Raw genomic sequence first — 13714 nt, 5'->3', positions numbered from 1 at the left:
ATCCAATCAGCTGCTTATTATTATGCACTTTATGCAGGTGTTATACACTGACTGTTGGTGTATACAGGCTCTCTAATTGGTCCAAGTCCTTTATGGTGTGCAGCTGTTCAGTGTTCTGGAAGTACTGAAGATATCCATGATGTGCTCAGAAAAGCCTGTCAAGATGTAATTTATCACAATAATGCTAACGCACCAAAATATTATTAATATACTTGTCTCTGATACATGATGCACCCGTAGCTACTACAGTCCAAGAAATCAATGAACAGCAGAAATGAATGCTGTTCTCCCCACCAAGCTCAGTGAAAAGGATATGATTTGTAATCCAAGGTTTGAGTCAGCACTCCTGTTAGAATGAACTCAGCATTGTGCACATCTTTAAAAAACAAAGACAGACATGGATTAGCAACATGGATCTCAACATATTCCCAATGCTGAACTACAGAAGTTAAGAACTTCCAGTTTCTTGTCCAGTCATAGTTCCAGACGAGTGTTTCTGTGGGGTTTCTGATAAATCAAAGCAGGGGTCACCAATCTTATCCACAGAGGGCTGGTGTGGCTGCAGGCTTTCATTCCAATCAAGCAGAAGCACATCTGATTCCACTTGTTTAATCAGTTGGTCTCAGCTGATTAGTTATATGAGGTGCTCCTGTGTGGTTGGCATGAAAACCTGCAGTCACTGTATCCATGCAATCCAAAGAAAGTCAAATATTTTGCAGGACACATTTAACCAGGTCACCTTACTGATTCAGTGGATTGTCAATGCCTGACAAGTTACGGCAATATTAGAATTTTATCCATATGATGCAGCTCTACTTTCACCTGCTCAGTCAGTCGGCTCATATAAAAACTAGCTACTAGTGAAGTACGAAAACAGTGGAAGGCTTTCTTACCGATGTTCTTCAGAAAGTATTCGCGACACAGATGCAAGTCATTGTCACATGATATCAGGATGATCTCTGGCAGATTCTGTTAGAGAGAACAACCAAAGCGGCTGTTAGAGAAGCACAGCAACTCTTAAAGGACAATTAATACATTTAAGTCCTTATACCAGTGTTTTATTACTTAGTTATTAATCTTAGACTTTTCCATTAACTACTATGAGACTAACATACAAACTATGGACCCTACCATTGAAACTGACTCCAAACCTTTGAGCAGCACTGTTTTCAGTTATACAAACTCAATTTGTTACAGATAAATACAAATTTATTTCAATTTGTTAGAAACGTACAGGTTTCGAATAATTACTAGGACCCTAGAAAGCTGTACATAAGTAATAATTAAAAATGTTAGGAGTTAAAAATAGTTAAAAATAGTTAAAAATAGTTAAAAATGTTAGGAGCTGTAGTAGATTCTAAAATGACTGTATAAAGGCTGTATAACATCAAGAATAAAGCTATAATTAGATATGCACAATGATATCGGATTTACATCAGTATTGGCAGATATTTGTTTTAAATATATTTTATTCATTTTACTTCATTTGTAACCATCTACAAATAAATGTTATATTTTTCTGTAATGTTCATTTCTACATTGTATAAAAAAAGCATGTATCAGCATCAGCAGATATGTACATGAAAAAAAAAAATCAGATATCAGAATCAGCCCAGTATTCCAACATCGGTGCCTCCATAGTCACAGTAAAATTTACATGCAGAATTTATCATATATTTATCACTTATAGCTTCTGTGTGGTTTTATGTACCAAAAATAATCATGACTGATTTTTACATCTCCATTTTCCAACCTCTCTTAATCCTTTATCTCAGGGGTCGGCAACCTGAATGTTAAGAAGAGCTATTTTGTCCTTTCTGCAAAAATCAAACCACCTTGGGAGCCACAACGTTTTATATCTATTTTATTGAAGTAACGTTTTACCATCTTGGCTGTAAATGTCTCAGTATGTGATAATGTCCTAGTATAGGCTAAAAAATATAAACAAAAGCACAGACTTAGAATAGTTTCTTGTAAATTGTCTCTCAATGTTCGACTTTTTATGAGGCTGAAGTCGCTTCTCATTCGCCAGCTTTTTGTTTGAATTTTCCTGTTCCACCTTAAATGGTGCCTGAGGTGCCAGAATGTGACTGCTACACCATTTAAGGTGGAACAGGAAAATTCAACAAGAAGCTGGAGAATGAGAAGCGACTTCAGCCTTGCAAATTTTTAGTGTTTGACAGTTTCTCGTTGATTAAACGTATCAGGAAACCAGCTGGAGTGATTATAAATGCTAATAAGTCCATTTGCCTACAAATCTTGTTCATCTTAAATCCCTCTTTTCCTTTTCTCATTGCTGACCCCTGTGTTAGAATTAAACAGCCTGTTTTTTGTTAGACTGATATATGTAAATGGGCTCTGTTATAATTGTTATAAAATTTGAATATTCAAATAAAATTGGACTGCATGTGAGTGGGAAGTGAATGGTATGTTTTCAACAGTGTTTAACTCTTATTTCGAAAAAGCTTTGTGTCATTTTCAAATTTACAAAAGAACATTAAGACAAAAAGTGACTATTTGACCCGGTGTTGGCCCGCTGATGTCTCCTGGCTCTAAATAAGCCTAAATAAGCCTCCATTTAGTGCAGCCATTATGTCTGGTGCAAATGTCAAGGCGGCTCCAGAAGATCGATACATAAACTCCACGGCTGAACGAGGGCAGAGCAAGTTGGTCCTCGCGGGAGGAGGAGAGGGTGGGTTACCTTGTTTTGCTTGTGCTCCATGATCTTGCGGAAGGAAGGCTGTTTGGACAGCAGCTTCCCTCCAGCGCTCTCCACGATGGCTTTCATGGTGCTGAGGCTCGGACATATCCCTGGTGTTATGTAGAAGTACTTCCCCTGTGGAGACGGGAGTGAGATGTCTTTTAAAAATATATATGTATCTCTGTCAGCGAATGTTCTCCACAACATCCAATTAAGCCATGTGTCAGTGCCGGAGCACAGCAAAGGCTGGACCAGACCACTGCTCAGCACACAGCCAAGACTAGGCAGAATAAAGAAGGAAAAAAGTATGACAGTGATGGGAGAAGAGGGGAGAAGAGGGGAGGGGAGGTGTGATAGGTTTTGCCATACAGCTGCTGTTTTTTAAAAACATGTGACTGCTTGAACCACTTTTCCCCAAACTGTAATTTTACTGACGTTTATTTGTATTAAACTAGGATGAGCTACATTAAATAGTCCCAATTTCAAGTAATGTTGGAACATTTCTACTCATCAGTTCTCGATCTGGACCACTTCAATACAAGCTTTCACAAACGTCTGAGCTCTGTTTTAATCCGCATGTAAACACAGTCACTGAAGTAGCTTTTTATCGTTTGGGAAAAATTAATAAAGTTTGGCTTTTTCAATCCCAGAGTGAAGCAGAGAAACTTGTTTGTGTGTTTGTTACAAGCAAAGTTAATTACTGTAATGCTTTTTTTTTTTAAACTGAGCTTCCGAAAAAAGTTATACACCCTCTAAACTTGTCCTTTCAAAAACAAAGACAGCTCATATCAGCCCTGCAGATACTGGCCTTCTGCAAATACCTTCGGTAAAATACAGAAAACGTGGAGAGACTCGCTCCGTTATTATGTATCTAAACTATAGAACTCAATTCTCCTTTTATAGGCAGTCAAGCTGAGTACACACTTTAAAAAAACTGAATATGGATCTCTTTAATTTAGCTTCTCATTAAAATGTTTTATTTTTATGTTTTTAGCTTAATCTGTTGTTGCTTCATATCATTTATAACTTTATTTTATTCCCATTACTGTAAACTTTGATCACCAGTAATAAAGATTATTATTATTATTTTTATTATTATTATTATTACTATGTAAGGGCAACAATAAGGATGTTTTCAAAAGAAAAGGAAAGGAAAAAAAATGGATGCGTGGCAAATTCAGCATGAAGTGATTCTGGAAAGTACAGTTTAGTACAGCCAAAAGGACATTTTGTCTGAAAAAAAAAATAACTTATGTGTTATGTTCTCTGTACAGAGAGACCTTTGGAGTTCAACAGGTGAAGGCTAACATCACTGCATATCAGCATCGCACACAATAAGAACCATTCATTATGGAAAGTGTATCCAGATAAATAAAAGGCTTAGAATATATAATTCTAAAGCAGTTTTTAATGAATGAACTCATTAAAGTAGATTTTAACATGATTCTCGACAGATTATTTATGTTATTTTTTATTTTATTTACCCATGATCTACCGACAGCTATTACTGTCCTATATTGTAACTGAGCAAATGGCATCATTAAAAACATGAGGTTTCATTCGGCACTTGATGAAAAGCCAGCTTGGCTGAGTTTCGGACACAATTTTGTTAGGTTCGGTTTGGCTTGGGTCATACTCAGTTCTCTGGTTGTATTAGGTTTAGGAATACAGTAAAAAAAAGTGATTAAAGCTCTTATCGAGATGTTATATATCAGATATTAGGTACGCATGATTTGATCAAATTAATAAAATTAAGCTGTGTTTCATTTTTACTGAAAAAGCAACGTTGATGTGAATTTGCTATGTTCTGAACACACAGTCACACAAATACCAATGAACTATGTATGTAAAAAGCCTGTGTAGGGGGTGTTTGAAGAGGCACTGAATCTGCAATGTTATAACCAATTATAACAACATTTAATAAAGAATGCACACTTATGGCCACTAAAATTCATAGGCTTTTGTGTATAGTGGTTAGCATCTATATGAAATGTCAGATTTCATGATGCACACAAATGTTTCCCGAATAAATGAACCTATATTCAAACCCCAGGTCAGAGATTTTCAGCCCTATAATATAAATTTATGGTGAATAGACTCGACTCCTCACCTTAAAGAGTGGAGCTGCGTGGGCTCTCTTCAGCGACTCCTCAAGACTGAAACAGAACAGCACCTCAGCCTCTGCATCACGCAGCATGAAGTTCTGTTCATCTGCAGACATACAGACACACACTTTGACAGAATGCCTCCTAACCCGGTTCACAAATCCACAGGCCTGTGCACGGAGATGGTAACAGTCCCCAGTGACAGTAAAAACTCATTTACAGTTGGTTTAAAAAGCACTGTTCATTTACTGATTCCATACGAACCACAGATAAACACTAGTAGTCCCACAAACGAGCATAACCAAACTCACTAAGCATGCTGGGTGATGTGATATCCTACATTTATACCATATTTATTGTAGCTAACATAGATATGATTGTTCTAAAAACATAACTGTTGAGCTACACTTGTTAAATGAGCTCAAATAGTCGTGGGTGTTAATCACGATAACTTATTACCCTTTCAGGATACACAATACATATCACAATATTTTAGTTTGATAAGCTGGAACAGACAAAAAGGAACCAGCAGAGTTATATTAAGAATACTATCGAATACTATTAAACACTATAAATACAATGAATTTTATTCAACACTTCACATACTGCACTAAATTCAGGTAAACGAGACACGTTCAGTGTACTGACGATACCCATGGCATACTCAGAAAAGCCCATTGTGGCATAATTTATCATCATAATAATACAATACTGTCATACTGTCCAGCCTTTCACTAATCCTGTTCACAATTCTATTATTCTGACAACATTAATTTCAGTTTTGGGGCCAAATTAAAGAAGACAATACACTACAACCACAACTTACTGAACCGCTTTATCTGACAAAGAATAACCACGGACTAACACTCTATCACGGTATTTATTCTGTGTCCGTTTCAGTTTTAGGGATCATCTCAAAAGTACCAGAAAAAAAAAAAAAACAGGCTTGCTGCTATTATCATTAATATTACTGTAAATAATAGTCTATGAAATTAGGTCCATGTTGCCCCCCAACTCGGTTTAACCTTTCACCGAAATTATTTTCTGGACTTATGAGGCCTGACAAGTAATCGAAACCTGGCAATTAGCACCTAATTCAGTCAAGGAATTTGTGCAATGCTAATAAATGGGCTATAAGCTTCTCTTATTTGTTAGCAACATCAGCCTCAAGAAGCAAATGTCATGTCTTGGCTGACTGGGCTAAGCAGGAAATTGTGTATATTAGATTTTTGGCCAAACCACTGTTTTAACAGAAGCACACAATCCCTGCACATCACCTCCTGCCAGACTCACCCACAAATTTCTGGCTCTTCCAGCTCTCCTGCAGCCACTCCGGTGTGACGATGTGCTTAACGACCGATACGGCCGTCAGGAACTTGACCGTACGTGTCACTTTGCTGGCCACTAGATGAGTGCACTTCTGCGCGCTGTCCGCTACTTCACCGCCGAGTTCGTACAATCTCTGAAGGGGTGAGAGAGGAACAGAGGAGGATAGAGAGAGACAGTGTTCAATACAGACAAAACGTGAAGACTCGGTAAAGGGCACTTGTGTAAGTGTTATTTCAGATGAGAAACTGATTTCTCTCAGCTTTTGAGCTCCACTAAAGCCTGCAGGCATTTATTCTCCCCCAAACGTGTTCATTTAAAGCGAACCTCTTCAGACACCTGGACCAGAAAAGGCAGGCTAACGAGCAGCCAAAGACCAGTTATATCCTCTTCCACTCTCAAACGGAGCTAATTACAGGTTCTACAGTGAAACGTGAGGACGCACAATGGTTCTGCATACCTTTATGTACTGCTGGACCTGCAGTGGTTCAAAGCCGGTGAAGAAGACAAATGGCGTGGACTCCGGGGGCAGCTTTTTGGTTGGCGTGGGCAGCTCCTCTATTCTGTAGATGCACATAATGAATGTATGCTTCCAGTGAGGACTCGGTATTTTCATTTCAGTACTTTGAGTAGTTACAGCAACACTTTATCATGCTATTTTACAGTACCTGGGTATCTCTTAACTGGTGCATGCAATGGTGAAAGTTTAGGCAGACTGATTTTTATATTGTATGCTAAAACTCATGTACATGCATGCAGGTAGAGCTGGGCGATATGGACAAAAATGTTATCACGATAAACAAAATTCATATCGTTCGATATCGATATCATGTTTTACACTATCCTTTATGTTCAGAACATGACGAACACTCGCCAAACAATGGAACATTTCACAGATCTGTCATGGGAGAGTGGGAGAAAGTGTCTGCTGAGCTGTTTTTGCCAGCTGGAAAAGCATGGCTGTTTTGTAATAGTCATAATTTAAGAAAGATAACAGATTATTTTTAGCTGGTGCAGAGCGCTCGGCTACCCCGCTACACATGACATCACAGTATTCAGACACCAGCTAGACGACTGGGTTTCTCTATTCTATCGTAGTAGTTTAAGGGGTGAACCGCAAAATATCAACACCAGACAAACAGAGTCCTCTTTTTAGGAACGTTTAAACTGAAAGCGGTGCTTTTGTGTCGTGTTTGATCTACAGTATCATCAGTTCTCCGTGTTGTGGAGTGACGGAGCGCTGCTTCAAGTTAGCCAGCAGCTAAAAACAGCTAGCCTGGAAAACTAGCGCTCTCCCGCTCTCCAATGCCTCACAGCTTCCTCAGTTTACTTTCCTATAAATCAGGGCTGTAATTTACATGAACCACTTCTTTCTTTCACTCTTGTTGCTTGGGAATGCACTAATACTTAAATATGACTGTCCGAGCGCTGTAACAGCGCTGTAGTTGTGAGGATTGTGATTTAACGTTGCTAAAGCTGGTTAGGATGTTAGTAAAGAGGTGAGTTCACTGTAGGACAGTACAGTTACACCACTGACCTCCTCACTCACACTCGGTCACAGGAGAGCAGATCGCCGGTCGCTCCACTCAAACAGGGAATGTATAACTCTGCGTTTCAGCCGTTGCTAAAGACTCATCTTACTCGTGGCCCCCTCCCTCTCTAATCATGTAGAAAAACTCGGAAGTGCGCCCTCTCCTGGCGACAGCAGAGTAGTGTCGCTTTCCTTGCAGTAGAAAACGCCACGAAGGCTTTCACTGAACGTGGAAGTGTGAGAATGGTGTATTATATCGAACATTTATCGAACATGTCGTATCGCTCTATCGAGGAAAAGTTTTATCGCGATAATCATCGTTATCGTTTTATCGCCCAGCCCTACATGCAGGTTTTTGAGCTGTTAATTTTAAGAGCTATTACTTAGTAAGTGCTATAATTAATCGTTAACTATTATATATACAGCCGCATACAGACCCTTATTGTTTAAGGTGTTAATTAGATTTGAATTTTCTCACAATCCAAAACTGCTTATGTACAACATAAAAGAAACAAGCAAATCTCTAACAAATAGCAATAATCAAATCTTCATAGATTTCCCGCAAGCAATATATAACATAGTCTGCCGAAAGTTATTGTTACATATAAACACACTAAATATTGTATTGAAAGTTACTGTAGCTGTATTTGAATGAGAGGGCTACAATTATGGTGTTCAGCCTGCACAATAATAAAATTCGAAAAATGTGTTAACAGTTGTCATTTCATTACATCTCAAAATGCTTTTCCGAGTATATCGGGAATACTGTCAGTACTTAACACTGACCAACTGCAGGTTTCATTACAAAGAGAGCACAATTAGACCTGTTTAATAGGATTAGATCAGTGAAGTACATAATAGACTGAATCAAAATCACTGTATTCATATTTTTTCATATTTTTAAAATGCTGCTTTTTTTTGTTCACTGCAACTACAAAACCTTGGAAAAACGAAACAATGTGATGCTTATTGTGTATCGCGAAAACGTCTTGAAGCATCATGATGTCATATTATCGGCAGCCCTAAATAGCAGCATTTAAATAAATGGTGGCTTTATAATTTGTTGCATTAGCACGTTGTTAGTCACTCTGACATCCCTAACACATATATGAATGCATTTAAAGGGTGTAAATCAAGGATAATTCGGAACTCACTTGGGTTTCTTGGCCGGTGGCTGTGAGCTGCCTTCCGTCTGCTTCTGCTTCTGCTGCAGACGTAGGCTCTGAGCATGAAAACACCATAAACATTACAGTCACAGTCAGTACTGTGAATTAATATATTACAATAAATACAGCACTGTGAAAACATTAGAGAACCCCCTTCATTTACTTAATTTCCAGTCAAAATGACCATTAAGTGCAAGTTCATTATTTTTCAGGAGATATTTCCGAGATTAGATAATCCACTTGCAAAAGAAGAGGAAAGATAAAAGAAAACGTGATAAAACAGAAGTTTTCAAATTTGGAGTTGATTAAATTGATTAAAAGATAGACTCCTAACAACCTGGCAGACCATCAAAACTGTCATACACGTGTTTCTGTCCAACCTTCCACTGTGAGAAGACAGCTCTATGCGTCTAAAAGGATGTGTAGCTGTCAAGAAGCCATAACGAAGAAAAGTAAATCACACAAAGTAGTTGCTGGTGTTCTCACAACAATGGACGGGTCCAGACCTCAACATCAATGAATGGGTGAACTTGGATCGTGACAAGCAGAAAATTCAACCAACTTCTAAGACTGAACTTCGGAGGTGTGGAAAAATGTCCCTGCAGATTTCTTTGTAAAACTAAAAGCAAATCTCTTGAAAAGAATGGAAGTTGTAAAGGCAAACAGTGGACACACCACAAAAACATAAAAAATTTAATATTATTGTGGTATGCGCCCGCCCCCTGGGCCCCGACGATGATGGCCGCGAGAGCCGGCAGGAAGGCGGGGCCCGAACAACCAGCGGCGACGAACCTCGGCCAGTACGGCAGGGAGAGAGCCGCGAGTGGGGAGGGGGCGGAGCGCAAAGCCCGAGCTCCTCCGAGTAACCCGAGTGATGGCGGGAGGAGGAGGAAGACGACGACGGCGCCGGCAAAGAGAGGCACCAGGGCAAGGAGCAAGTCCCGAGCTCCGCCGCCTGGGCCCCGCCCTCTGTTACGCAGCGAGGTCGCTCCATTATACCTCACGTTCGACCCGGGCGGCTGAGCTGCCAGCTGGGGGCGGTGACAAGGAGGTGGAGCAGCGAGCTCTCGTTCCCTCTTGGCTCAGGTGCTCATAATGAGAGCCAGCTGATGCTGATCTGGCTGGCAGTGTGAGCACCTTTTAAAAGAGCTGAGAGGGAACAGAGAGAGAGAGGGACGAGCAGCAGCAGCAAGAGACAGAAGAGCTGAAAAGCTTATTTTGAAGAAGACGGAAAAGTCTAGCTGACTGAAGCCACTGAAAAGTGGCCAGCCTAGGTTTTGGTGTTTTGTATTGTTTGTTTTGTGTGATTAAAGAAATATGGCTGCTGCAACCCTGAACCCTGCCTCCAGCGTCCTCCTTGAGCCCAGGGTAGCACATGCCGTGCTACAATTATATTTAATTGTTAGGGCTAAATTTAAATGTTTTGTTTTTTTTTCCCCCTAAAAAATAAATAACTTGTACTGTAAATAAATGAAAAGTGTTCTCTGACCTTTGCTCAATACTGTATATGCCATACTTTTACTTTAGTCTGCAAATTAATCTTCAAAGTTAAATAAATAAATAACCTAATGAAGTTTATACATCGTTCATCTCATGTCAATCTTTTCATGGAAGAAAAATAGAAATGGGCAGTAGACTAGGTACATAACAGTCAATGGTCAAGAAGTTAGACTATTTGACAAACCTGACCTTGCTTATGTTAATTCTGACACTGTTCTATATAAAATGGGCAAAACTAATTTTGAGAATAGCTGCTATTACAGTTTTTAGCTATGTAACATACATTTTATAGATAACCGTGTCATACAATGTCAGAAACCACACTAGCGAGTCTATCTGAGATCACTTAACAACTCAAAGTGGTTTGAGGCAAGTATCATGATTTAGGCATCAAACACCAAACGTGTCTTGTCTGACTGACTACATGTTAGGAAAGAGGGAAATTGTTTAAATTAGATACGCAGCCAAACTATCACTTTCACAGTAAATTAATTCTCATCTAAGCTTAATGTGTGTCTGAAAAAGCTCACATGTATCTGATTACGTTATGAAGACAGTGAGAAATCATTTAGAAAGAGTCTGACTGGCTTCTTACCACCAACGCTTCTGGGGAGACCTTGACAGGAGTCCGCCAAGCAACTGCAAAGAAGAAGGAGACGCGCTGAGTCACTACATCAACCAAGAAATGAGGCATAAGAAAAGAACATATACAGCTATAAGTCAGAGACTTCAGTGACCCCCCCCCCGGGGACAGATTCTGACACACTGAGTACCCGACGACGTTCTCAGAACATGTTGATATTCTGAGATTCTGGTTAAGCTTGTGAATGTATAATGGATATTCATATACATATCATACTGTAGAGCTGGGCGATATGGCCAAAAATGTTATTACGATAAACAAAATTCATATCGTTCGATATCGATACATATCGCGATCATGATTTCTTTCACGTTTGAAGGCTGATTTTGCTCCTGGGTGGTTAACTGTGGTTTTAAACTATCACTTATGGTCCGATCATGACAAACACTCGGCAAACAGTGGAACATTTCACTAATCTGTCTTGGGACAGTGGGAGAAAGTTTCTGAGCTGTTTTTATCAGCTGGAAAAGCACAGCTGCAATTTTTGTAACAGTCATGATTTAAGAAAGAAAACAGATTATTTTTAGCTGTCTGGTGACGAGCGCTCGGCTACCCCGCTACAAACGCTAAACAAGTGGCCAACAACAGAGGTAAACTCTTTAGTTTCTCAACAACGTCAACTCGGTTCGGTAGGTCACTGCGGTCACTCCTACCACATCCATGTCAGAGCAGATCACAGTATTCAGACACCAGCTAGACGACTGGGTTTCTCTATGCTATCGTAGTAGTTTAAGGGGTGAACCGCAGTGTATCTGACGCTCGCTGTGTAAAAGCATTATCTGCAGTGTGAATCTCTCACACCAGTCACAGAGTCCTCCTTTTAGGTACGTTTAAACTGAAAGCGGTGATTTTGTGTCTTGTTTGATCTACAGTATCATCAATTCACCGTGTTTTGCCGGAGCGCTGCTTCAATTAGCCAGCAGCTAAAAACAGCTAGCCTGGAAAGACAGCACTCTCCCGCTCTCCAGTGCCTCACAGCTTCCTCAGTTTACTTTCAAACATGAACCACTTTCTTTCACTTTCGTTGCTCGAGAATGCACTAATACTAAAATATGACGGTTTGGCGCTGTAACACGGCGCTGCAGACGTGATTTAACACCGCTGAAGTTGTTAGGATGCATGGAAAGAGGTGAGTTCACCGTAGGACAGTACATTTACACCACTGACCTCGTCACTCACACTCGGTCACAGGAGAGCAGATCGCCGGTCGCTCCACTCAGACAGGGAATGTATAACTCTGCGTTTCAGCCGTTGCTAAAGTATATTTGGCGACCCTTTTTTTTACTCGTGGCCCCCTCCCTCTCTAATCAAGTCGAAAAATTCGGAAGTGCGCCCTCTCCTGGCGACAGCAGAGTAGTGTCGCTTTCCTTGCAGTAGAAAACGCCACCAGGGCTTTCGCTAAAACGTGGAAGTGTGAGAACGGTGTATTATATCGAACATTTATCGAACCTATCTTATCGCTCTATCGAGGAAAAGTTATATCACGATACTTATCGTTATCGTTTTATCGCCCAGCCCTATCGTACTGTAATTCAAACACACACATATTGGTACCACTTTATAATAAGATAATCCTTATTAAAAGTTAATGAATGCTTTAAAACTGGTTCATTAGGGATTATTAAGTAGGCCATTAAAAACTTAAAAACTGTTGTTATAACAAATAAACAGGGCTACAATGAGCTGATCTGATCTGTATAAATACTATAATAACTGAAAATATTACCAAGCATACAGAAAGAGCTTGGCAGCCCTTATTATCAGCATTAAAAACTGAACCAAGTCTGCTTTTGACCAGCGGACATTAGTTCCAGTCCTGGGAGACCCTCAGTTGGTACAATTTTTCCAGAATCTTACCCAGTAGGTTCTGGACGAGGTGTGGGTTTGGCGCCAGAGGTTCGGGCATGGTAAACTGCGAGTATCTGCTGTGCTGGACCTGCCGTAAAGCCTCAAAGTTCCCCAGCAGGATGTCGCACAACCACTGGGCATTTACACACGGGATCCTCCACTCCTTCGCCTTCTCATACTTTAGTCCACTCGGCCTGACCACAACACAAACATGGCTGATGAGTACGGCTGCCTGATACATCCCGAGCATAAACTTATATCACAGCTGTCAAACAGAAACCTCATCTCCAAAATGGCAGCTTCATGAGAAGGACATTTTCCCTTTTAACATACATGAACACAAAAAATGAACAAATAAATTATGAAAAAAAAGATTTGTATGTATGTAAATGTTCAGCAATGAAACATGATATGGTACATTTCACACACATACAGTCAAATTTAGGCAGGGTTTACATGGAAAAAACATACATGCACTATTGCACAACATAAAGCGTCCTGAAACTCTGAAATTCTCAACTTCGTAAAAAAGCATCATGAAACAGCCAGTCAAAAAACTAATAATGCATCATGTGACTGCATTGAACATCATTTTAAATGACCAGATCAATGGACAAGAAAATAAAACAGAATGGCTGAACAGGATATTCCCGTTTGTATATTAGTAAGGCTGGCAGCTTTTCATTTCTGTCAGTTACCTGAGCCAGAACAACAAACAGGCTTCTTAAAGCTAATAATGGTCTTATATAAGGACAATGAAACAACGTATTAAAGAAATACAAGCTGCTAATTTGGTGAACTAGTGGAAATACACAGAAATGTAGGTTTAAACATGAAATATTTATTGACTCCACGGCAGAGGCTTTGTATATTCAACTGGGGGAAGATCTTTTA

The 13714-nt window shown here is 39.7% G+C and overlaps 1 protein-coding gene across 1 annotated transcript in view; it reads right to left on the bottom strand.

Moving 5' to 3' along the window:
- paxip1 (PAX interacting (with transcription-activation domain) protein 1) overlaps nucleotides 1-13714 on the bottom strand; it is a 30701-nt gene that overhangs the window by 2055 nt on the left and 14932 nt on the right. Inside the window, exons 12-20 of the mRNA XM_036556527.1 lie at nucleotides 12830-13014; nucleotides 10925-10968; nucleotides 8818-8885; nucleotides 6593-6695; nucleotides 6100-6268; nucleotides 4812-4912; nucleotides 2702-2836; nucleotides 894-969; nucleotides 316-376 (exon numbers count right to left, since the gene is read on the bottom strand). Coding sequence (XP_036412420.1) covers nucleotides 316-376; nucleotides 894-969; nucleotides 2702-2836; nucleotides 4812-4912; nucleotides 6100-6268; nucleotides 6593-6695; nucleotides 8818-8885; nucleotides 10925-10968; nucleotides 12830-13014 — 942 coding nt within the window. The remainder of the gene's footprint in view (nucleotides 1-315; nucleotides 377-893; nucleotides 970-2701; nucleotides 2837-4811; nucleotides 4913-6099; nucleotides 6269-6592; nucleotides 6696-8817; nucleotides 8886-10924; nucleotides 10969-12829; nucleotides 13015-13714) is intronic.

This window comes from Colossoma macropomum, unplaced genomic scaffold, assembly GCF_904425465.1.
Source record: "Colossoma macropomum unplaced genomic scaffold, Colossoma_macropomum, whole genome shotgun sequence".
Lineage (NCBI taxonomy): Eukaryota > Metazoa > Chordata > Actinopteri > Characiformes > Serrasalmidae > Colossoma > Colossoma macropomum.
The sequence above is the reverse complement of the archived record's forward strand: the minus strand, read 5'-3'. Positions and strand labels throughout refer to the sequence as shown.